A 27,363-nucleotide genomic window follows, 5' to 3' on the forward strand; every position below is an offset into this window, starting at 1 on the left:
ATGCTATTATTAATAATATTATTGTTGTTAATTTAAGTATTGATTTTATTCTCTTACCAGCACTTTACATTTACTTAGCAGCCGTTCAATACAATTAACCTATCTTAATGATGTTTTCAGTTCTCTTAAACTTGGACAGACATATGAATACTGGCAACAACTCAGCTCTTAGATAATGAAATGTTCCAAATCCTTGACTCAGAATTTACTCTCTTGCTTTAAACTTCTGGCTGCTTTCGAAGGTCAATGCCGTGGCAACCCTGGGAGGCACCACCTCCAGTGCTACTGCTCACGCGCATGCCCTGTATTTCTCCACCTCCACACCATCTTGCAGCAGAACATTTTGTCTTGGGTTTAGCTGAAATTACGGGTGGACATTTACTTCTCTAGGAAGATTAACTTTTACTGACATGACAGAGGAGTGTGGTGATAAAAATTAAATGCTAGAATATGCCAATCTCAATAAAATCCGTCATAAAGGATCATCTTCACCACATGAGAAACTGCTCAACCTGCTGAGAAAGTAGTTACTCAGATGCTGTTTTCTTGTGCATAGAAAGAAAAGTGAATTCTCTTTGTTACTCTTTGGTACTTCAACTTTTTCACTTTGAACAAAATACTTTTTCAAAAATTAGTATTTATAATTTAAATAATGTATGTGTTATAGACCATTATGTGTGGCTTTAAAACCCTAGGAGTAGATATGAAAATATTCTTTTAAAAATAGAAGGTAGATTCAAGAGAAAGAGATGGAGGGCGGAAAAAGAATGGCACTCCTCAAATGGCATTCACAGCCTGAAGATTGGAAAGAGAAAATCCACCTGAGTCTCCCATTTGGGTAGCAGGAATCTAAGTATGCAAGCCATTTTCTGCTGTGTTCCCAGGAACATTAGCAAGGACATGGAGCAAAAACAGGTTAGCTGGAACTCAAAGCACATGTTGACATGGGATGGCAGAGTAGCCATGGCCTAACCTGCTGTGCCACAATATCTAGCCCAAAAAATAAACTTTATTGTGACTTTTCAATTGCTTTAGTGTAAGAAAATGAGGTACCTAAAGAAGTAGTCAAAATAATAACTGAACATAGTAAAAAGAAGAGAGAGAAAAGAAAAACTGTATCTAACTTTTAACACTGTTTTGGATGAAGTAAAATTATCCTGAAAGAATTATAAGTAAATATTTTAATAACACCTTCTTTGTATGTATTATGCATCAAAACCTGCATTATAAATGTTTGGAGGTGGCTAAATAGTTAGTCAGAGAAGGCAATAATATCTATGGATATGAACCAGATGAGTTCTGTTTGCTCTCAAATGGATTTTCCAGTACTAAAGAAGAATTTAACAAGAAATTCTTTAACCTTTGTCAGTCTCTTCATTGCTTTTATTTATTTCCACTGAAAGTGTTAGTGTATAAAAGGGGCATTCTGCATAATTGTGATTATATTCAATATAGCTAAGGTTGTAACTCTATTTACCATCAATTATGGAAGAATTTTTGCCTGTTTGGACTAAAAGAGAAAACCCCATTCCTCAATTTAGGACAGACAGTGCCGCTGCTGAGGGTTGAGGCCATGACTGGTTATCCTCCTTCCTCCCTCAGGCAGAAAGGTCAGGAAACATCTTTAATTGTCACTGTATTTGAAAGGCCAAGGGAGAGAAGGAGAGTAAGACAGAAAGAGACGGGGGGGGGGGTGGGGGGAGTGGGGAGACAGAGAGAGACAGAGAGAGACAGAGATCTTCCATGTACTTGCACTTTCCCCAAATGCCAACAACTGTCAGGGTCAGGCCAGGCCAGATACAGGAGCCTGGAGCTCAACGTGAGGTTCAATGTGAGGTTGTCTCCACGGAAGTGCCTGAGTAGTTTTGTGATCATCGCAGATACTATGGAAGCGATGAGATGGGTAGTAGCACTGGGACAGAAAACTTCAGAGAAATGGAACTCTTTCTATATCCTCAGCTTATTATAGGATTTTCCTGGCATGTTGCAATATGATTTTCTATGCATAACTATCTCTTAACACTCTGTTCATGTCTTGTGATATTTAAAGATATCTACTAAAAATCTTTTAGAAGCAGTTCCAAATTAACAAACAGATTGCATCACAGAAGCTTAAAACCTGATGAAATACGTTTTGTGGATATATATTCACCTCTGGGCACAATGATAACTATTATTGAGAAACCCAAGTCAAGACACAGAACTTATATTAAACCACTTTACAAGGGGACTTCAGAAAGTTCATACAAAAATGGAATTAAAATATTTAGAGACTAAGGGACATAAAAATTCTAGTTGTCCTGTATTTATTTATAATATCACTGTTTCCTAGTATAAGAGTGCAGGGTTGATGACTTCCAAATATTGGAAAGTAAATACCAATAGTTTTATTTTCAAGGAGACAAGTTACCTAGACTATTTCACATTATGTTAAGAAAAGAGACACAATTAGTTTTATAACTTCTGGAAAAAGCACAAGAATACCTAGCGTCATTGTTACTGTTGAGGTTAATACCTTCAGACTTTTCTGTGGAACTTACATGTGTCATTGTTGCCTGAATAAATGGACCTGCAAGCTTTGTGTTTTGGGTCAGCATTTAACTCAACAATTGATTCAAATGAATGGCAAATTATCGGCATCCTAGAACTATATATGGGTGGTGTGTTAGGAATTAACTGATGAGAAACAATAGACTCTTCTAAATAGATCATTGCAATTCATGACCCAAGATGCAGGAGATATGGGCCATGGGTACAATAGTAAAGGTGTATTGAAGGCACGATTAAATCTGAGTGTAGCCAGGGAAATGTGAATCTAAGCAGAAGATCAACAGGAATTCATGCTGAGAAAATGAGACATGGATAATTACAGGCAAATCTATCAGCACGTTGCAAATTTGTTACAGTAAGAAAGCCTAGGATGGCATCATAACCCTGGAAAGCCTTTATGGTCTATGCACTAGTGTGTAAGGCTGAAAGAAAGGAGAAGGTTGAAAATGAGTTAAGGGCATGGTGTGACTTATGTCAACCTGGGTCTCTTTCCCGGAGGCTAGGAAAACCAGAAAGATTTTTAAACGCTAAATAGACACAGATAAATAAGGATTATGCAATGCTCAGCATCTCCACACTGCGAGAAGCAATTAGGAACTGATAAACATAGACAGAAAACAAAGTAACACGTTTTGTGTAGGTCAGAAATCATCATCCCTCATGTGATGATATGTCAGGACAATCTGAAACAAGAAGCAGGACTAAAATGAAGTAACGAGATGAATGCAGGCTAAAGAGGCCAAGTTGATAAGGTAGCTAATATACTGAAGATGAGTGGTGCCTGCAAAAGACGGACACACTTTCAAAGCTCTATGAAAGCAAAAATGACATCAAATCGAATAAACAGTACAGTTTAAATTTGGATAATCTGATGTAGTTTCGCACTTTAGATGTGTCTGAAAATTTCATAATGAAAACAGTAAATGTGACCATCGTGTTTGTACTGATTTGTAATCTCTCTCCCACTCTCCGCCTCCCCACATCTACCACTACTCCAGTGATTGTTGGCCTATTTTCCTTCCTGGTACATTAGTGTGTATTTTCTAGTGTTTCTGTAATTGAGATTTTTGTACTCTATGCTTTCCTTTCCCTCTGAATTGTTTGGTATCATTATTTTTTGAGTTTCTATCATGGTATTTGTATACAGTGTCTAAAGACAAATAGTTTCTTTCTGTGTTAGAATAAACGACAATGTTTAGAATGGGTCTATCATCCACAGCTTGAATTTTTAAAAAAAAAGTCGCATGCCAGTTTCTACAGTAGATGATCATTTACACTTTGATGAGTGATGTCTGAGGATTCCAGAATCTCCACATTTCCAACGATACGTGTTGTGATTATTCTTTTCAGTTGTAACCATTCTAATATGTGTGCAGTAGAATGTTACAGTGATTTCAAGTTGCAATTCTGTAACATCTAATGATTCTGATCTTATTTCCTCCATGTGCTTATTTACCATCTCTGTGCATTTCGATAATGACAGTTCAAAACTCGGACCCAATTTTGTTTTCTTTTTTTAACCATCTCATAATTTTTGTTACTTTGATATTCATACAAAGCTGAAAGGTTAAATATAATCCATATATGCAATTATAAGAGTATAATAACATTCCAGTCATTTTCAAATTTGATTATTTTCTTGTAATTTGCATTCAGATTCTTGACTTACAAGGCTTATGCGAAGGTTGAGTCATATTTTTTTTTACAACAGAGACTTTCCAAATAATAAGTTAGTCATTAGCAAATGCAGAAGAGTTCATATCTTATCCAGGTTGTTGTATTCAAATCAACATAATTTATATACATGGATTAACAGTGTTCTTTATCATAATGAATAGTTTGTGAATTTCTTGAATTTTATTTATCTACATTACTTTCAAGTAATAATTTTCAGCGTTGAAAACCTGGTAATTCATCTTCAGAAATATTACCAAACCAATTAAAATTACAGAAGTCAGTTCTTCTCATGTTGGAGGTTATTGCTTCATGCAACTGCTGTGTTCAAGATAACTTCTCTCAGATGATCTCTACCCATATATTTCCCCTGCATCCTTGGAGTTCTTCACTAAGGCTCCCCTAGTAGACCAGATCAAGCTCACCTGGCCCTCATTTTGCAGGTTCCAAAGTTTTATTTCCTTTTATTCTGCTGTCTGAAAGCCCTGTTAGCACTAGTTGGCAAGGGATTAGTTGCTTAATCCCTTACTTGTCTTAGAAATGTGATATTTAATGCCAGTTAAAATATGCAAGTATCCAGAAAGCCCTGAGGAAGGAGATTTAATTACAGCAGCCTACGGATGCAGAAGATGATTTAAACTATATGACTTGTCCTTGGTTTGTGGAAGGCCTATCAGAGGCTGGCAGAGTTGTGAGCTACTGATGCTCCCTTGGCTCACGTATGTGTTGTTTTTGTTTAATCGTCCCCTCTAGGACAGTCCTACCTAGGGTGTCTGTTACTATGTGAGCTCTACTGTTTTCAAATCTCCTAATTTTTCTTTCTCGTGTATTAGTTAATTCAACCACAATCTCAATGACTGAACAATTAAAAACGTTTTATTTTCTTATCCCTGAATATTTGTTGGCCAGGATAAGCTTCCCACTTGTTGTCAGGGAAACAGAAAGTTTGGATGGAAGGAAAAAGACTAGATAGTGTAGATGTAAGTGCTTTAGTTTCATGTCTATGGTTAGAGTTTAAGAAATTGCTTTGAAACAAAACAGTCCCAACTAGAGACCATTATACTCAGTAAAATAAGTCAATCCCAAAAGGACATATATAAGGTAACCTTCTGCAAAATACAAGATCTACGTCTGAATAAAAGATGGACTCCCAATGTCTGTTAAATATATCTTAACACTAGATTGCTGGACTTTATACCATTCTCTATATATACAATGTCAGGATATATTTAAATAGAATAACAATGAATTGTGACTGTTGTTGAGAGACTAAGCTATATAATACAGAGAAAAACACTTGGGGGAAGTAGAATTGGGTGGTGGAGGGTGGAAAGGGAAATCCCTGGGCCTAAGAAAGTGTATCATGAAAAAATTTTTAAAAATTGCCTGGGGAAGAATTATCTTGGGTAAAGCCACCATCTAGGATACAGATATTCCATATGGGCACCTCAGTCCAGTTCCTTATTGTGCCTGGGAAAGCAGCAGAAGATGGCCCAAGTCGGGTGTCTTTACTCACATGGGAGATCTAGATGAAGCCTCTGGCTCCTGGATTTATCCTGACCCAGTCCTGAAGGTTGTAGCCCTTTTGGAGTGTGAACCAGCTGATAAAAGATCTCTGTATGATCCTCTCTCTCCCTTCTTTTCTGTAATTCTTCCTTTAAAATAAGTTTAAAATACAATACAATACAATAAAATAAAATAAAATAAAATAAGCAAAGCATAAATCCTTGGTGTGTAAATTCACAAATACCCAATATTGGTAACCAATATCTAATACTTATTATGTCCTAGTAGCTGCCTCATTTTTCACATATTAATTCATTTAATTTTGTAACTATGAGATATCTATTATCTCCATTTTGCATAACAGGAGAGACATTGTAATTCCATAACATTCACACATTCCTAAAACACCACATCTAGGATTGAAACCCAAAGGATCCATTCCATGGATTAAGTGTTCTTAATTCTTACAATATTGAAATTCATTATATGAGGCACAATTTGCTATAACTTTAGGATTATAATGATGGCAGATGGCAATAAATAGGATAATTTTCTGTGACTAATTAGAAATAAGCACTTTCTTATTTTCCTACAAGTTTATCTTTTGCTCCGTCTTCTCGTTTCTACTCTGTCCAAATCTGACAATCATCCATGCTGGTTTAGTTCTCTTAGTAACATTCAAAGTTAATTTTAAGTTAATCACCTGTCATCTTCTTGATGCCATTACTTGTGTTCTGTATTTGCATCTACACTAAAATTATAATAACTTATTGCAAATTATTCTTCATATTTGTGTATTTATTTCTATAATTACAGATTTTCCTAATTATTATCATAGAGTATATCTGTTTGATGTATAACTTTTATGTAATTCCCTTTATAGGCACTTTATTCAACTGTATATTCCTGTTCCAAACCTCAAGATAAGGAATGATCTTAAATGAGGAAAGCAAAAATATAATATCATAAAAATTTGAAAAACTAGACTAATATCCCACATTACTCAAATACTGTTTTCTATAAGGTGGTGGTTCCTGAAGCTTGGACTCTAAACCAGGACACACCCACTTAGAGACGTGGTAGGAATAATGAGCTTAGGAGCTCAATTTGCATGATAAACACTTTGAATGGAGCCCAGCACTGTGATGTGATGAGTTAAGTAACCATCTGAGTGACTCCATATGGGGTCCAGTTTAACATCCAACTGCTCCAATTTTAAACCAGCTCCTGGCTAATATGCCTGGGAGAGTGTTGGAGTTTGACTCAAGTTTCCTAGGCCTCTGGTACCCATGCAGGAGACCTGAAAGAAGCTCAGGCTCCAAGCTTCAGCCTGGCCTAGCCCTGGTCATGTGGTTATTTGGGAAACTAGCATATCATAGATTTTTTTCTCTCTCGTTTTTTTCTTTCTATAACTATGCCTTTCAAATAATTAAATAAATCTTTAAAAAAGGAAATACTGCATGCAGTCAGGCTAAATATATTTTAAGAAGTCTTTAGGAGATCTCTTCTTGCTCAACTTTGAGAACAACCACTCTACTTTTCTTTTACTCAAACTGTCATACCTTCTAAAGCTGGCCTTACTCTAACACAAACTCCTGCACACCTGTACACTTTAGGACACCACACTCACTCCCACAATTTCATACTGAGCAACTTCTTACTAGGTTTTGGTATTAGAATGTATGTTTATATAAAATTAAGCTGATTTTAAAGGAATATTCATCCGATCCAATGGACGTATAAATAACATCATTAGATGTATTACAAACTTAAAGCAGTACTCATCAGATTTTAATGTAAATTCTTATTCAGCAGGTCTATATTTGGGTGTTTTACAGTGCCTCCCAGTTTCCTTACTGCTGTGAGTGTTGCTGGATTCAGCACACTTTGAAGACCAAAAACCTTAGATTTGGGCATTGCCTCAATGATGAACATTCCCATATGTATCCCACATAGGATCACAACTTCACTTTGTGCTCTACTTCTAGTACATCTATCATGACCTATAGCTTCCTAGCAGAGCAGATGCTCTGCTGAAAATACTTAACTCCATCCCCATGTTTCCAGCAACAGGATTTTCTAAATCTAAACCAAAACACAGTCATCAATCTATCCATGCCTATTCAAACCCCACGTATTATTTTAGACTTAACTACCAAATACAACTTCCTTTCTTTGTTTGCCACACCATTCCATGTTTGGAATGATACATAATGTCCTATTTTCTGTGTAGCTTTGTAATAAGCCAGTGATGCTCTGTATTTAGTTATCCAGCCACATTGCCAGTCCCAGTATGTTTCAAATTTGTTAAAGAAAGATTGTCCAGTTCTTAATAATCTTGGCCTTCTCACCACTTACCTAGTCAACATATGGCTCCCAAGCAATACTAAAGACTGCTGGCTCAATTAAGTTAGGAAGGAACATGTTAAAATGATGCTTTGAGGAGAGTAATTATTCACATGATAATGACTATGCACAGGGAGACCAGTAGAATTGTTTTACCTATGAACACAACCAGCTCTATCTTGGAGATCCAGACATCGGTAGCTATGAAGTAAGGGCTGAATTAGAAGAACAAAAAGATTTTTTAGCTATGGGTGAAATAATTCCCCAAAGCACCCCTATCTATACCTAATACCTAATGTTTGCTATCAACATTGTAAAATGATTTGTTGGAGAACATTCTTACACTGAGAAATGAAGATCCAAAGGATATGAATTACTTTAACATGATCATGGAATCAGCTATAAAACATAGAGGAAACTTGCATGCAAATATTTGGTTCTTTGTGAGCAAAAAAAATCACATTGTCCTTACGTAAATCACTATAGTACAATAGCATAAAATGATCAAATGTGTAATTAACCAGAAGCCAATTGAAACTCTCATGATTATCACTTAACATACGAGGACAAAGTGCCAAAACAGTTGTTCAGAGAATATGAATTTTGTTTTTAGGGAGACAATGGCCAAGCTCTGAATTTGGATACACATTTTTAAGCCAGGAAAAAAATATGTCTATTGAGAAACAAAAAATAGGGCCCGGCGGCGTGGCCTAGCGGCTAAAGTCCTCGCCTTGAACGCCCCGGGATCCCATATGGGCGCCGGTTCTAATCCCGGCAGCTCCACTTCCCATCCAGCTCCCTGCTTGTGGCCTGGGAAAGCAGTTGAGGACGACCCAATGCATTGGGTCCCTGCACCCGCGTGGGAGACCTGGAAGAGGTTCCAGGTTCCCGGCATCGGATCGGCGTGCACCGGCCCGTTGCGGCTCACTTGGGGAGTGAATCATCGGACGGAAGATCTTCCTCTCTGTCTCTCCTCCTCTCTGTATATCTGACTGTAATAAAATGAATAAATCTTTAAAAAAAAAAGAGAAACAAAAAATAAAAGGTGAAGAAAGGACCAAATAAATTGGATCCCTAGTCATTTTAATTGTTAATCTTATATTAAATTTTGAATTATTTAAATTTATTTTGTTGATATCCAACTAATATCTTAAGTCCTGTTTAGGTGGTGGTGAGGCTTTTGTTTGGATTTTTTTACTTATTTACATTTTAGATTTATCTTCTTTCTCTTCATATTTTATTTTTTTATTTGTTACATTTATGATTTGGGACTTCAGTAGTTTGGGTAACTGTTTTCAAAGTATTAACACCAATTTTCACTACATATGTCATCATGTAAATGTGTGCGCATGTGTGTATCTGTGCATGTTTATCTGTTTCTAATAGTTTTGCTCACATACCAAATCCTCACATACATAATTCTCCTTACCAGTTCTATTTTAGTGTCCTTGGGGACAAGCATTGTATTTTAGACATCAGTTGTATCTCACAAAGCACAGAACACTATTTCATGGAGATAATAAATGTTCGATACTCGGCTTTCTTTCTAAAATAGCATCAAGCAGTTTGTTGAAATATAAGATTGTGTGAAATAGAACTTTCAGGTTTTAAAAACTCCTCTGTGTTCTTATTGCAGAACCAAAGTAATTTCACATGATGCTAACTTGTATTTCCTTTTCTTGTCCTTTCCTTTTAGTTTGTTGCCCAACCCAATTGTCAACAACTCCTGGCATCTCGCTGGTATGATGAATTCCCAGGCTGGAGGAGAAGACATTGGGCGGTGAAGATGGTGACGTGTTTCATAATAGGACTTCTTTTCCCTGTCTTCTCTGTGTGCTACCTGATAGCTCCTAAAAGCCCACTGGGACTGTTCATCAGAAAGCCATTTATCAAGTTTATCTGCCACACAGCCTCCTATTTGACTTTTTTGTTCCTTCTGCTGCTTGCCTCTCAGCACATCGACAGGTCAGACTTGAACAGGCAAGGTCCACCACCAACCATCGTCGAGTGGATGATATTACCATGGGTCCTGGGTAAATGTGTTACTATAGAAAATATAATAACAGCCTGTCACTGCCATGGAATGTTGTTGCTCAGAGACTAGCATTCAGTAGTGTTTGCAGCATAGGAATGGTCCCCAGAGACTGGGATCACTGTAGCACTGTAGTACAGACCTAATTCAGAAATTCCAATAACTATTTTGCAAGCTGTGGTGGACCTGCTCCCAGATACACCCTGGGAAATGCAGTCTTAAGTTTTAAAAGTCTAGATTTTTTTAATGGCTTCATTTTTGTGATTAATCATCTGGGCTCTTTTTTTATATTATAAGATGTTTTAGTGTGTCTCATTGGCCGTATAATTCCTCTCAATTTCTTTAAACATGTGCCTTCTTAAAGATAAATACAAATCATTCTGAAATTAAGTAATCAACACATGAAATAACCACAATAATTTTTAAAAATCAAAGCATTATGTTTATTTTTAAAAATTATGCAGTAAGTCAAAAAAAAAAACCAGGAAATTAAACTGAAGGGTGTTTTCTACCCCTTTCTGTTTCCATAATTGTTTCAGATTTGCAAAAAGTCGTTGTTAGAAACTTTAAAGTATTTGGTATAAACCTTATTTATTCTTTCATTTTTCATCTTTTGCTATTGTGTCCAAGGTTAAAATTTACATTTTAATCGTTCTTCCTTCTGTCCTAGTGTGGTGCACTGAAAATTCATCTTCTCTCAATTTAACCCATGTTTGTAAACCTCTGGATCAATATCACATCATTAGGAAACACATCGCAAAACTGTTACGCACAATCTCTGGTGATCAGTTTGAATTGACTTTAGTCAGAAAAACTGCAAAAGAAGTATAAGTAGAAAAAACAGCCTGTCTGATTCAGAAAGAATCCACTTTTCAATTTTAATAATTATAAATATGCTAAGCCATAGTAACAAGATATTCAAAGTGATGATTTGATAATTTTTATGTGTGTTGCTAAAATTTTTAAGTTTTTCAAGTGAACTTTTGGGTAAACTCTAATTAAAGTGGAGTGCACAAAGTGTTAATGTGTGAAAGCTAGAATGGAAGTTTAGACCATCTGTGAATTTCCTTTTGAGTAAAGTAATTATAAATATAGTTAATATCAAAGATAAAATTAATCTGCCAGTCTCCACTTAGTTATATCATGTTAGAAACAAAACATGAGAAACATGTGCCTTTTTTTTCATGGAATGTTCTTTTCTTTGGAAAAATCCTGCAGAACATTTAGGAAGTTCAGTTTTCCATTACGGGCAACTTAACTGAATGACAAAAGGCATTAAAGTCCCAACTGAAACACAGAACATTTCAATTTAAAAGATACTATAGATGCCATGAAGCACAGACATAGTTATACCCTTTCCTTATGGCAGCCACTAAAAATATAGTAAGTATTTTCAATTCCTTAAGCACAACACAAAGGCAGAGTGATATGGAAGTAAAATAAAATAAAATAAATCCCTTTTCTCCTTATGAAGTTCAAAGTTTACTAGAGGAAATAAACAATGAGCAAGAAAATAGATATACAATATGTCAGAAATTATTAAATAATGTGAAGAAAAACAAGCTCCAAACTTTAAATAACTCATATAATGTAAATGGTTGTTGTTGGCCTCCTGTACCTAAAGCTTCTAATAAAATATCCCATGATTATTGCCTTAAAAGTACAAACCATAGCTACAATAGTTCATTGCTATGTGATTCAACAATATATGGAATTACAATCCTGCACAAACAAGTATCAGCTAAGATCAATATCTTTTCAAGATATTCTGATTGTAAAGAGTTTATGTATCTGGGAATTTTAGGATAAAGATATTTCTTAGGATGAAAAGAGGTAAACGTTAGTGAACATCTTAAATGAAAGCTGTGAGGAGAGTCTTCATATAGTCAATGGATCTTTCCAAACAGTTACACTGTTCACGTGCAGTAAATTCCCAGTGCCTGGTATCTAGGACTAAGTTGTCAGTGATGTTGGACTGCCAATAGATTGTGAAATTATGGGTGGTCACAGCCACTCAGCACTAAGTCCCACTAAGCCCTAGCATTCTGTCTGCCAAGCAACCAGTATTAATACAGAAATAATTAGTCTCTTTTAAAGGAATAGGTGAATAGCTAGAGGGCTAAAAACATGGGTTTCAGAATGCTTTCACATTGCGTCAAAAGTGTGACACAGACAAAATAGTCATGGTCTGGTTTCATGACTATATGAGTGAATTTGCAATATTTTTCCACCAAGTTCTATTTTCTGATAAATCAGGTAGGTACAAGTCGCTTGATACAACAGCTTATGCACTCTAAAGAGCTAGATTTGAAACACCAATATTAAATTACTAACACAAGGAATGTGGTTTGTAGGTGCGTCCCCATCACACTAAAGTCACAACCATGAAATAACACTATCTTCAAATTTTGAACTGACTTAGGTTTTCAACCCATGTCACCCAAGCCAATTGTTTTTTTTTTTTTCTCTTTGAGAGATATGCTTTGGGAATTTCCATTACTTTATGCCATACGCCATGTGTCATCTAAACTAATGGTATTAAGTCTGGCAGATTCAAACACCCTGTGATTAAGTACAATGATAGAATATCATTTGCTTTATCATGTTAATTGATCTTTGACATCCCAAAGGGTTTATTATACCTTAACTGAATAATACCTAGTAACCCTACAGCTTATGAGCTATAGCGTGACATTTCAAGACATTTATACAGAATGTAATTAGCACATCTATTCATTCACATTTTCTTTAACTACTCTTTATCACTTTTTTTTTTGCCAAAGATCAATATTTCATTAAATCTTTAAAATGAAGCCACTTGAATTTGGTATCTTTAGAAAACAGTGGACAAGGTCCCTAAATCCCTCTGCAAAGATGTTATCAATAAATTATGTCTTCACCCCACATACTTTAAATCTTATTTTTGTAGCAGATATGTTTGTGTTGAAGGTGTAGACTCTTCTTCTCTTCCATCAAACAGCATGAGGATATTTTACAGATGTTTGCTGTCAATTTAGTTTGCTGAACATTTTAGTTTTCAAATAAAGAACCCCGAAGCTTCAAACAGGGAGCAAAATTACCTCCTTAGCAATCTTGATATACAGTTCTAACCAATAGAGAAAGTACTCATGCATAATCCTGTTAGCCCTCTTGATAGAAAAATATGGGTAATAATGTGATTCTCCGACTATCAAATTATCCGATTAAAGCTAAGTAAAATATAGAACAGCTTTTTGCCCAACAATTCATATGGGGCTGATAACAGAACGTGTGGTAAAGAGTTCTTCGCTCCGATGACTGAATGACGAGGTTGTTAACTTATCCAGAAATTGATTTTCAATATAAAATTCCAAGGATATGAAATGAATAGGGTATTCTTATGTTTATACAAAATGTGCACATGAACTAAATTACATTACTTGCATATTGTATACATCAGGAATTTGTTTATAGTTACAGTGTTATCGCAAATTGGTGTGACTAGTTGGTGCAAATATAAGAAGTCTTCAGAAATGCATGTGAAATGCAGGTGTCAAATATGGCAAGAGCTTTGTGCAGGGATTTCAAAATCTTGGCACCATACATATTTTATTTCTACAGAATTTTTAATTGTCTTCATTACATCAACAAAAAGATTATTGAAAGAAAGAAACAATCTTAGAGGCTGGTTTTCAGCTTGGATTTTTCTTCAAAATCTGTTATAACAAAAAAGCAGCAACAAAACATATGTCAAAGTTTTATTTTTCCCCTGTGCTAGTATAAAAATTTCCAGATATAGGTTTATATAATCAGTTTAGTAAAATAAATAAGACTTTGATAATGTTTCTATAAAAGAAGAACCTTAATGAAGGCCAACATGAGAAAACAAAATGGCTGCTGGAAATGGCTTGACGTTTTGTGTAGGCCTCAGTGTACCACAATTCAAAAATATGTAAATCTGTGTACACTGAGCTGACAATGAGAAGGCTGCACTAGGGGAGGGTGCACCAAAGGAAGAGATCTAGCTGAGCTCTGCTAAGAATAACTTCTACTGAATCGCTAGGCATAAAGTAAGAATTGCTCATAATATCCAGATTATCTTTGTTGCCTATAACACATACTTATTTAGAATTTTTTTAACAAGATTGACTTCCCCTTTGCTTGAATTATTGTATATTTTTATATTTTAAAAGGTTGATATTAACAAGTCTGAACATTTCAAGAAGCAATGCCAAATGGAAGATGTGAAGTGAAAAACGATGATCACAGTCATCCACTTATGCGTAGAGAAAAAACCATCTTCTATGTGGTCTTCGTTTCTTGTGACCATTTTGAATAGTTTTGGCATCATAGGGTTTCAGATACTAATCTTTTTTTTTTTTTTTTTGCCTCAACCGTAAATTGCTTAGCCTCTCAAATATCCCAGAAGATATATTCTTATAAGTCTAAGAAACAACCCCATGGTCCTTCACCATTCTCTCCCTGTCATGGTGCTCAAACAACCTCCACAAATAAGCTGCATACATCACCATTCAGATTAAACACATCAACCAATGCATTTAAGAGGGATACTTCAATGTTCAAGGAAACCAGATCATCATTTCAACATGACATGTGATCTGTTTTTTCCCATCAGTGGGGAAATATTTTAAGGTCAGCTATATAAAGCTGTATGTAGTAGTGCAATAAAATCTCAAAAAATAAGTATTAGAGAAATGCAAATTATTGTGCATTATATCTTTACTAATAAACGGCAATACATAACATTTTATTTCAGTCAGTGAACTCTTTGATCATGGCAATGAAATACAAATTTTTATACATCAGTAGTGAATTTTAGGAACCTTTAGATATATTTTAAAATGATTCAGGGAAATAGGAAAATAAGCAAGTATCCAAAGAAGGAAGAATCAAAGCAAAACCAAACAAACAAACAAAACAAAAGGATGCTTGAATTAGTTTTTACTCATGCAGGATGATGATAGTGGTAATAAAGGTTTAACACTTTAATAAGTAGGCACTCTGCTACTTAAATGAAATGTTTGCGTGAACTTCACAGAGATTCTACTTAATCATGAACAGTACACTTCTGTCTCACTTTATGGAAAGGAATCAGGCTTCACCAAGTTTGATCTTTTGTACATGATTAGGGCATTAAGCAGTGGTAGAGGTTACATTCCAACCTCTCTCAGTGTAACTCCATAGCCCACACTTTATCCTCTAGGAGATGGTCCCCAGAAGCAAAGCAGGTAAGGGGAAAATGATGCAGAAACTGCCCAGGAATCCCGGTTTCCACTTAGACCTCTCCCTTGGATTGCCACCTTACAACTCCACATGGTTAAATTGAATACAATGAATGTATCATTAACCAGTAATATACAGCTCTTTTTTGGAATTTTTTTAGATTGATACCGTGTAGATCAACATGCCAAACTTATGATACCACCAATCTCACAACACCTATTCTATCATTATTACTTGTCTCCAATCTGAAGCCCATAAAAACATGGTTCACTTTACTGAAAAAAATTTATTTCAAGACTGAAAGAACAAAGATGTTTTGATATGATTTTGGAGTGATTTTAATGTATACATGTTGAGATCTAAAATTAATTCCTTGGGCATAAGGACATAATAGAATGTAAATTCATTTATCAGTACATGTGGATTTGCAGGTGTATGTAGGGATGTGTTCAGAAAATTAAAAGATACATACACAGAGATGCACATGCTTTTGCATGCAATTGTTTTTGACAGTGTTAAAATTTGATATTAAGTGGGAAATGACAACTTGCCTGGCAAAGATTTAATAACCATTGCATTCAAAATCGTGTATTGATCATGTACTGCTTTATGTTGAATACATAACTTTTATAGGAAAAGCTCTTTTACAATGCACTGGAAGAATATTTAACCATTGTTTTCCCTTCTAGACAGACATTTTATGCCTTAGTTTTCATGCGAATTTTGTAATTAAACTGAAATCCTATAAAAAGAACGCTACCACAATAGTAGAAACTTCTCACTTTGATATTTAACTAATTATAATTATGCCATAATATCAGATGATCAGGAACTCTAATTTCTACATCTTTAATCTAAAGCTAACAGAATTTTTTTCTGTGTCAACTTAGAAAGTATGCATTTCCTTAACTGTAAATTACTTTTCCTTCTTCTAGATTTTAAAATAACAGCAGTAAATTATACTGATAAGGAATTTTGTTAAGATTTACTTTATTTTTGTAGGCAAGATAGATTTAAAGAGAAAAGGGCAGAGAGAAAAATCTTCTATCCCCGAGTTCATTCCACAAGGGGTTGCAATAGCCAGAACTAAGCCTATCTGAAGACAGGAGCTTCTTTCAGGTTTCTCAGGCGGGTGCAGTGTCCCAAGGCTTTGGACAGTCCTCCATTGCTTTCCCAGGGCACAAGCAGGGAGCTGGATGGGAAGAGGAGTTAATGGGGCAGCAACACATCAACTGTATGGGATCCCGGAGTGTTCAGCGTTATTTAACCACTGAATCATCATGCCAGGTCCCTGATAAAAGATTTTAGATGCCTGCAGATGAAGATCGCTATGCCTCCCAGCCAGCATTTTTTTGAAATAGTATCTGCTGCCTAAAATTACGATCACTGAGATTCTTACAAAAAAAAAATCCCAATTTTTATTTTGTCTGGATCTGCTGTTTTAAAAATTCTCAGTACAGTTAAGCATTTTAGATTAAGAAATAATTCTGAAGTCAAATTTCCTGCCAATGCCCTGCTCATATATGATTGTATTTGTGAAGTACAACTGTTTACATTCAAACCCCAAAATGGCTTTGCTTCTCTGGGTCCTTCTCATCAGCCACCTTACACCAATGATCCTTTCCGGGTCCCTTAAAGATATCACTGATAGAGATCAACGAAGACTCTAAACTGAGTTATTAACACTAGATCCAGTTCAATTTAAACCTGCATGCTTCTAATCCTGTTAAATATCTTTATTACCCCCACAAAGATCTCACTTCGATTTGAGAGATGTGAGAGAGTGCACACTTGATCTACTTCTTCAACTCCAGCACTGGAATAGACAGAGGGGCACAGTTTCTGCATCTTCCCTTCCTTTTGACTTGGGGGAGAGAATTCACAGAAATCAGACATCTTCATTACTCACCCCAGGCTTTGCCCATAGCTCTTTCTTGGTTGTCCCTCAACTCTGCCTGTCCTTGAACAGCCTGTGTGTCAGACGCTGATGTTGATCTCCAGAAGGTTTGTGATTGTCTGTCATTGGATGCTGTTGTGTCTCCACAGTGCGTGGTTCCCTAAATCAGAGACTCTGCTGTGCCTGCTGTCTTGCTGTCTCGATTTCTGAAACCTGCAGGCAGTCCTTAGTGGAGTCCTGGAACTCTGCAAGTGTTCCCCTGGAGTCGCAGCAACAATGACTCACACCCAACATTTTCTTGGGTTTGAAACTCTCTGTCCATGACAGCCACAAGGGACATTTCCACACCAGGTGAAATCAGGTTGCCTGTGGTTGCATACTACCAAGCCCCACTTAATTATTTTCCTTGAGAAACTGGATCCAGGAAGAGACAAACAAGCTAGTTATCAAAGTAAATGTCCCAACAGGGAATGAGGTAGTTTTTGTTTTGTTTTCTTGGTGTAGAAATACTCAGACATTATGAAATATTTTCTTGCAGCCCTTCTGGCTTGACCTAGAGGTATGGTAATATGGCTAAGTAATCAACAACTCACTCCTAGGGATATTTGCCTCTTACCAGAGATATTGTGCTGTCTTTATTTTCCCGGCTGTCTAGTGTCTCTCTTCCCAGTGTTGGCTTAGTGTAGACTAGAGGGTGCAGGTGGTTGATGAGATATGCAATTCTAATGTTTCTTAGTAAGCCCTATAAAAAAAAGTTGGCTATAATTTTCTGCATGCTGTGTTCAGAAAGTGGTCACTGGAGCCCTATTCTCACCATTGTGTGAGTTTTAAATATAATACCGAGACCACAGGAGCTACTCCTTAATTCTGGATCCTTCAGGAATCCAGCTTAAGTTAACCTCTGCTGGGAGAATTTTTCAAACAGAAGCAGTCTTTCACTTGAAACTGCTTTCTTATTCAGTGATTTGAGGAACAAAACATAACAAACCAAAACTCGGACAGAGTGAAATTCTCAGTATTCTTCCTATCTCCGCTGATTGGATGATAGCCCATGGAATCCTGAGTTCTGTGAGCTGAGTTCTAAGGTCAAGGTTGGAGCTCTTCACCACTTGGGGACTTAAATCACAGGCCGTAGGAAGTTGCTTTGGGTGAAAGGGTGACTTAGTCTTTGGGGCTATTTCCTGCCTGTGCAAGTACAAACATCAAGAGAGGGCAGGTGGAGAGCTTTGTTTACAGAGAGATGGTTTCTCCAAGGCAACGGAGGCTAACGCTGACCTCATCCCATCCTCCAAACGACTGGTATAATCAGACACTTCAGAGTCCTGAGTGAAAATTCTTGTGGGAAAGGTAGGAGAAAAAAGATTGTAAAAATGTTCAAAATGTTCAAGCATCCATAAATATTTTTTAAACGGAAATTCTGTGACTCATTGGCTCCGCTCTTTCCTTCATCAGTCCCACAGGCTTGACATCAATGCTAGTAATTAGCCCCCCTCCCCAACTCTGAGAAATCATGTCATCTGTTTATAAACAGCAAAGAACAATTTGAAATGTTCCCGTTATGGAAACAGGACAAACATTTTTCTGACAGAAGCTCCCAAAAGCTTTGTTCTAGTCAGGCTTTAGAGTCGTCATGAATAATTTATTATTTGGATGCCATTTCTTTGGCTAGTTAACAGCACCCTACAGTTTTCTAAACGCTTGATACCTTTAGCTTGCAGTTAATACTGTCAGGGTAGATGAGACTTGGCATCACACTAACAGAATCAACAGCATCACAGCAAATAGGAGTCCATAGCTTTCAAAGAAACAGATGTGGGGAGGCTAGGGTTGGAGGAAGGGATGCTTCAATCTGGACCTTTCACATGAAAAACCCAAATCCAGTACCTAATGACTATTGATTGTAAATCTTATTCACAACTCAAGTTACAAAACAAAAAATGGCATGAGTTCTCAATTCCATTATGATCTCTGTTTTCCCCAGAGAGCTATGTCTTCCAAGCATCAGAAGTAAGATTTGGAGTAGTTAAAAAAAAAAAGTTTTGTTTGTTTTAATCTAAGAGGAGAGACACAGAGAAAAACAGAACTCCCATCCGCTGATTCATTTTGTTAAATACCAGGAATGATCACAACTGGCCAGTCTCAAACCAGGAGCCAGAAACAGTACATGATTCTTTGTGGGTGGCAGAGATCAACTGCTTGAGTCATTTGTCCCCATTGGTCTGCATTACTGTGAAACTGGAGTCAGGTACTGAGGTCAGGTATTGAATACACCACTGTGAAACAGCATGTGTGCTTCCCATTTCCTAGGGGAAGTACCCACCCCTAGACTTTTATGTTTTAGCTCTTATCTTCTTTTTGAACACTAAATACACACACACACACACACACATATGTATATATATATATATATATATAGATATCAGAACTGTGAGTTTTGTTGCTCATCTTGAGAAATCTAAGTCATGAAGACTGTATTTCCAATCAAAATGTCATCCTCTTGAACACAGCTAGTTAAGAACACAGTCCGATCATTCAAGAAAGCTTCTAAAATAAAATGTCACTTTGTACTGAATTCATAACTGCTTTTTAATAACATTTTCAACAACTCTTCTCCTGCGCTTTAACGCAATTAGCTGAAATACCCTTTTCCTCTACATAATTCCCCCATGCCATAATTAAAGCTAGATGTTCTGATGGCTTAATCTGATCAGAATTCCCAGCATCAAAGAAGCAAATGCAGAGATATTCCAAGTTATCAGTAATAAAACATAATGGTCTGATTGGCAGGCTCTTTATATTTTACTTTATAATACAAATAAATTGGAAAGCAATGGAGTCAAACATATATCAAGTCAGTATTAACTTTGGACATCACAAAGGTTTCTATGCCTTGTGAAAATTTTGTTTGAGTATAACTGAAGGCATTTCAGGCTCTGGACTGGAACCTCTGCCTCAATGGAGTAATCTCTATTGAATATAGGGCCATGATGACCACTACAGAATTCTTAGACCAGAGTTGTATTCCTGTATTCTTTAAATGAAGTAAGATAACCAAAAACCCAGAGAAATGGACTACTCTGCAAAGCTACAGAGCTGCTTGGTTACCTGAGCCTAGCACCTCATTCATCTGACATAACCTGGTCATTTTCATTGTGCCTTGTGTTAAACTTTCAATGCACTTTTTTTGTGATCAAAGAGTGCATACACACATTTTAATGTCTGGGACTGGGCAATTTTAATCAAGACAAGACAAATAAATGACATTGTGAAGTATCAAAAATAAGATAGGGTGTTTTATCGCTTCTTAGGTAACATCAAATTTAGATAATGTGTTTCAAGCACACTGCCTTTAGAATATTTGTATCCAATCTTGGTTTCTGCAGTAACCGGTATCATAATATTAGTTACACTGCCTCTTTGGCCTTTAGTTTTCTTGTGTAAGCTATCATTGTCCATGCATTCTTTTTTTTTTTAAAGATTTATTTATTTTTTTATTGCAAAGTCAGATATACAGAGAAAAGGAGAGACAGAGAGGAAGATCTTCTGTCCAATGATTCACTCCCCAAGTGGCTGCAACGGCCAGTGTTGCACCAATCTGAAGCCAGTAGTCAGGAACTCTTCAGGGTCTCACACAGGGGTACAGGGTCCCAAGGCTTTGGACTGTACTCGACTTCTTTCCCAAGCCACAAGCAGGGAGCTGGATAGGAAGCAGAGCTGCTGGAATTAGAACCGGCACCTTATGGGATCATGGTGCATTCAACGCAAGAACTTTAGCCGCTAGGCCACCACGCCAGGCCCTGTCCATGCAGTCTAAGAAGTACCCAGGTTAGTAGGAAAAATTAAAATTTTTAAAGTTTAAAAACTCTCACTGTAGGAAAATAGGGTTTCTATGTATGCTAAAATCATATATGACCCAACAATTATTAGAAGTATCCTAAAATATTTGAAGATTTTTTTCACACATGTTTTTGATGTATTATTTACACTGCATTCATTAGGTTCGCCTTGCCTGACTTCAGTTTGTATCAGTGTGTGGAATCTTGTTTTGGAGTCTACAGTGTGATGTGTCTGGGTGAATCTTCATGTACACTTGATGTATTTTGTCATAGTCAGGTTTTACATAGTGTTGTTAGGTTCTTTTATATCATTAAATTATATAAACCTGTTCTGTTGGGAGTTAAGTTAGGTTTGGGTTTTGCTGCTGCTATAAGAAGTTTCTGTACACTATACATTTCTGCCTGGGTGGAAAAGATGGTTATCATTGTTGTTGCTCTGCCCACAGCTTTGGACATTCCCGGGTCGCTTGTATTTCTGAAAGTTTCCACCTGCATTTTGGTACTTTCTTCAGCAGTTTCATATTTGGTTATTGCTTTGTGCCACCCTAGTACTGACAGGGCAGGAAGAGTTTCTGATACCCTGGCCAAAGTCACAACAGCCTTGATTTGCATACCAGTTTGCTCAGTGATACCTAACTCTTGCCTCCATGGCTGTCAAATCTTGCAAGTTGTTTATACAAATTGCCTTATCCTTCCCTTAGAGGTATAAGATCTCTACAGATATTGACACATATTTAAGACCAGAAGGAGAAAGAGGTGTACCTTTATGCCTGATACACAGAAACAAACTATCATCTTCTTCAGGTTTGCACCATAATCTTTGTCTTTGGCTTGCCAGGGTCCATGGAGAAGATCAGACAACTGATGGAAATTCCACTGAAGTTTGTGGCTTCCATGGCCTCTTCTCCCATGTTGTCTCACATTAGGTCTTTAGAAACTTATCATAAAAATTTTCTGAGCTCTTCTTTCTCTACAGTTCGTGACTGTGTCTCTTTCTCTACACGATATTAACTTCTGGAAGAACATTATTTGTCCATAATTGATCTCTTTGATTTCTTCTGTCTAATAAACAAGTGCCAAGTTATGATTTTTATAGTTTGACTTTTTCTTAGTTTTACTGTAAAAGTAATTCTATTCACAATTTTGTTTATCCTCAGCAGATACTTTTTTCATGCCTTTTTATAGTCTTGATTACCATTATCATACTTATGATTTTTATAATTTTCAGTTCTAGATATTTTTCTCTCATCATTAAGCTATAAAATATTGTCATAAATTTGTAAGCTTACAGAATTGAAATATTCATCTACGCTAATATTTTCTTTTTTTGGTTTTTTTATTTTTAAATAATCTTACTTAGTTGTAAAAGGTCAAGGGCTACAGGAAAGTGGGTAATACCATTGTTTCCACACTAATTTCATTGTTTTCCCTGTATCTGGGGTCAGGGGAGAAACAAAGGAGAAGCTCCACCCAGCCTCCCACCCATCCCAGGTCCCTGATGTGAGGCATCCTTCAAGGGTCCTGCTCAAAAAGTTTTGACAGTTCAACAGTTCTGAATTGCTGCCAGTCTTGCAGTTCCAATTGCGATGAAAGCTTTTCAGAATCCACTGGCTGATATAGTCTCTTCATGGTTGGGGTTCTGAGATCACCAGTTCAATTGGAAGGATCTCCAAAGAAACTTCATCTGAGATGATCCAAAACATGATTCTTGTGTGAGCTTCTCAGTACAGTGTCTGGCACAGTCCATCGCCCCTATCAGCTTACGCACATGCTGGTCAGTGCAATTGCTGGGTCAGTTCTGTTTCTAGCCCTGTCTTCCACGCAAACCAATGGGTATTGCAGTCCAGCTCGATCCTGCCCACTTCATACTTGGCCCTCAGGCAAACCAGTGGGAGCTGCAGCCTAGTGGGGCCTACTCCCCTTAACCCCCACCAGACCTGCTCCCTACCCTGGTTCCCATGCATGCCAGTATGTACCGTAGACTTGTTCAGTCTGTCCCACATCCCATTTACCTCTAGGACATGTCAATAGGCATTGAAGCCTAGTTCAACCCAACCAACCTGCTATCCAGCCCACACACGTACTGGCAGGTGCCTTTCTGTCTAGCCATCCCTGCCCCTGTCCTGGTTTTTGTGCTCTCCAGTGGGAGTGGTAACCCAGAGGGAGGTGCCCACTATTTCCCTACTAGGCCACTCCCACTTCTGGATTATGCACTCTCCAGGTGGTTCAGGCATTTAACTTAACAGAATTAGCCTCCAGTGCCAGCCTCTGCCATCTGATGCTGTGGCAAAGCCCAATCAACCCTTACCCACTCTAATTATTGCTTGTACCAGTCGGAATAGTCAGCCTAATCTTACATCTAAGTGCCCTTAGATGTTGAAAATGAAGAACGTCCTATCAAAACTGTGACCATGATAAAGGAAAAGGAATTAGGATTTCTTGAGATATAGCTTCAAATATATGGCTCTGTATATGGTCCTTCAATAAATTATCATGAATATTGGTGTCATTTTTTCATTAATGAAAAGTGATATTTCAAAGGATTTCTTGCTTCAAGAAGTGTAACAAGGCACCCTGATTAATCATCTAAAATCGGTTGTTTGATTGATACACATTTTTTTTTCTTTCATGTATCTTTGAGTCATTTTAACTTGGGAGAACAACATATCTTACAGAATTTTCTTACAAAAGGATGTTGTAACTGTATGAGAATAAATAATTATTTAATTTAAAATACACATTGCTCTGAACTTATGCAATGGATCAAAGAGAATAATGGCATTTACAAAGTTAGCTTTAGTGTCCTGAAAATCTTAAAAGTTGGCTGGGACTCAATTATAACTATCTATAAAAAATAGATGCTGCTTCTAGTATAACTACAATGTCTCCTGCTGTAAGATCTATGATTATGAAAGTTTTTTTCAGTTTGAGTGATTTTATTGCAGATCACACTTACCATGAATATTTTTGTAATTGCAGGCTTTATATGGGGAGAAATTAAACAGATGTGGGATGGTGGACTTCAAGATTACATCCATGATTGGTGGAATCTGATGGATTTTGTGATGAATTCTTTATACTTAGCGACCATCTCCTTGAAAATTGTTGCATTTGTAAAGGTAATTATTATTTAAATCATTGATAAAACATAAGAGCTGAAAATTAACTATTCCCATGATTGTGATTCTTTTTTAAATGAAATTGTCTAGTGCTTCAACTTATGATATTATATATATGTACTACATATAGATGGACCATGCTCTATAGCCTCCAAAGACGTTTTCATTAATGTGTAAAAGTTATTACCCAGTTGACTTCTGTAAAGATAGAATGATACCTCAAAAATGTTCACATTTGCTGTTTGTCTAATCTTTTCTATTTCTAATGAAATTCTGTCTCAGACACCATTTCAATTCTTGCAAGTAAAAACCTATTTTTATATTGTAACTGTTAGATATAATTTCGTAGATCAAAATATTACTTATTCAAAGCACTGAAATGATCATTTCAGTTTACCTAATATAGTTTGATATAATTAGAGCAGAATATAATTTCTTTCTCTTCATCTCATTCAGCGTGACATTGCTTGAAGTCTCACACACCCATTACTCCTCCAGATTTTGTACACCATCAATCTTATCTAGTGTCACAGAATCGACATAAAACATTTTCTTCCTGCAACAAAAATTAAGATTATTTTGTGTTCTGGAGAATTTTCAAGGATAAACATACTTTCTCCTTGTATATTTCAGTTTTTCGTACTTCTTTTTTCTCTTCTTTTGAAAAATATATTCAAATGATTGCTAAATTGATTAATATCAGAGTATAGAATGGAGTGTAATATGAATAATTGATGCAGTTAAACAATCTAACATGTAAGATCTACCATGAAAGAGAAGATCTAACATGAAAGAGAAAAATTATTCACCTAGCCAGTGTCTTAAAATGGCAACCTGTGTTTCTTCGTATAAATTCACATGATAGAATCAAAATTGCCCAAAATTAGAAATACTATGCTTTTCAGAATTCGTTAAATTAAATTTGATTCTCAAGAGGAAAAAAAAAAACGAGCAAAATCAATTTCAGTCAATTCCATTAAAAGTGAAAACAAAATTCAAGATTTTTTCTCATATGCATTGACATTGGCAATCTTGAAGAATTTATTAAGAGCAGAAGTTAGTAACTTTATCAAATGAGATTATATCTCTATGTAGAAAGTGGAAGTCTATTTTGAATTGCATAGTTGGCCAACACCCTTCTCTGTAATTATCTTCTCTATATAAGCAAGCTACACACAGACCAATACTCACACACACATATGTATGCATACATAATTATATATGTATATATAGGAAAAGTAGAAAAATACCTACATTTGCATTTCTAATTAACTCACTGGTAATACAGATACAACTGATCTAAGGAAAAGCATTTTGAAAAACATTGTCTTGAATAATCCTGTTGAACTGAATTGCTCAGAGAGCTGTGGAAGTGAATCCAAAAGGATTGTCTTGCATTTAATTCTCATAAGCAGTATTGAAGCTAGGATTCATAACTATATTTGCTGTACTTAAGTAATGCATATAAGGGATGTATTTACTTTTTCTGTTGTGTTCTGACCACTGATTCAAACTAGTGCAGATTTTTGGATGGTTGTCTCAAAGCTGTCAGACAAAAACATCCTATGTGTATGATTTTACACTGAAATCTTAATAGCTGTTCTTTATAAACTGAGAGGCTTCATGTTAGAATTAAACCCACTCATCCCCAGTCATGAAGGAATAGGAGAGGAATAAATAAATATGGAGTTCTGTACCATACCACAAATTTCACAAATGATGATGACGTAAGGAACAGGAAATCTTAGGAAATATGCATTTTGTTTAACTCCCACTGATCATATGAACTCAGCTATGAATTTATAAGTACAAATTATGCCTTGTTCTTTCTAAATATCTCTGTTTTAGTCAATTGCGTTTAGTCAGTAGCAAAGTTACGCTTCATGGCATGAACACTACAGTAATGTTTACCAGGTTCAGCTCTTTATTCTATCACTAGCTCAATGACCTTGAATTTGTTTTTTTAACTTTTTAGCTAATTTATAAGGTTAGAAAAATAAGTATTTCTCATTTACACTGCTGGCACTAAAAATGAGACTGTTATAGAGTAAGCACTCATTATTAGAGATCTTTCGTTTCTTTTCAGTTGTTTATTTGAAGGTCAGAGTTCCAGAAATAGAGGAAGGGACTGAAAGCAGGGGGAGAGAGAAAGAGACATCATGTACCCAGTAATTCACTGCCCAGGTGGTGGAAACTGTGAGCCCTGGGCCAAGCATAAGCCAAGCACCAGAAGCTTCATGTGGTTCTCTTATGTGGGTCACAGGTGCCCAAACCCTAGGACCTTAGCTTTGAACTGGTTCTAATGTCAAGTAGCCAAGACACAAGTTGGTGATCATAGAGGACCCTGGCATGGCCATTGGTGGTTTCACCTGTGTTCCACAACACAAGCCTGTCTGCTATTTTACTCTGGTCTCCTTTTTCATATACTGAGTTTATTGTTCTTGCTTTTTCCTTTGCCTATACTATAGTTTGTCATTCACTTTTAGTTTAAAAGTAATTTGAGGTCTTGCCATTTTTTTATGTTGCCATTTTTTTAAAATTATTTATTATTTAACTTCATTAATTACATTGTATTATGTGACACAATTACATAGATACTTGGGTTCTCCCCACCCCTCCCCAAACCCTCCCACCATGGTGGATTCCTCCACCTAGTTGCATAACCACAGCTCAAGTTCAGTTGAGATTCCCCCATTGCAAGCGTATACCAAACATAGAGTCTAGCATCTTATTGTCCAGTCAAGTTCAACGGCTTCTTAGGTATACCCTCTCTGGTCTGAAGACAGAGCCAGCAGAGTATCATCCCAGTCAATTGAAAGCTCCAACATACCATCAGCAAAAATTTACATCATTATGGAATTAATTGACATAGTAATGAGTAACCAATATGTTAAAAGTAAATGCGAGTTACCAGTCACCTTCTGTGACCACCTCACCTACACTTCAATTTTAGTTTATACACAACATATAACATTCAAAACATAACATGTTATACATAACATCATATCATCTTAAATCAAGGCAAACATGTGGTATTTAACCTTTTGGGATTGGCTCATTTCCCTTAGCATTATGGTTTCCAGTTTGGCCCATTTGGCCACAAAGAACTGCATTTTGTTTTTTTTAATAGCTGAGTAGTATTCCATGGAGTAGATGAACCATAGCTTTCTTATCCAATCC

General features: G+C 36.3%; 1 protein-coding gene across 1 annotated transcript in view; it reads left to right on the forward strand.

Moving 5' to 3' along the window:
• TRPC4 (transient receptor potential cation channel subfamily C member 4) overlaps positions 1-27,363 on the forward strand; it is a 173,467-nt gene that overhangs the window by 114,545 nt on the left and 31,559 nt on the right. Inside the window, exons 4-5 of the mRNA XM_004577508.2 lie at positions 9,773-10,109; positions 24,044-24,183. Of these exons, the coding sequence (XP_004577565.2) occupies positions 9,773-10,109; positions 24,044-24,183 (477 nt within the window). The remainder of the gene's footprint in view (positions 1-9,772; positions 10,110-24,043; positions 24,184-27,363) is intronic.

This window comes from Ochotona princeps, chromosome 12 (genome assembly GCF_030435755.1).
Source record: "Ochotona princeps isolate mOchPri1 chromosome 12, mOchPri1.hap1, whole genome shotgun sequence".
NCBI classification, from domain to species: Eukaryota; Metazoa; Chordata; class Mammalia; order Lagomorpha; family Ochotonidae; genus Ochotona; species Ochotona princeps.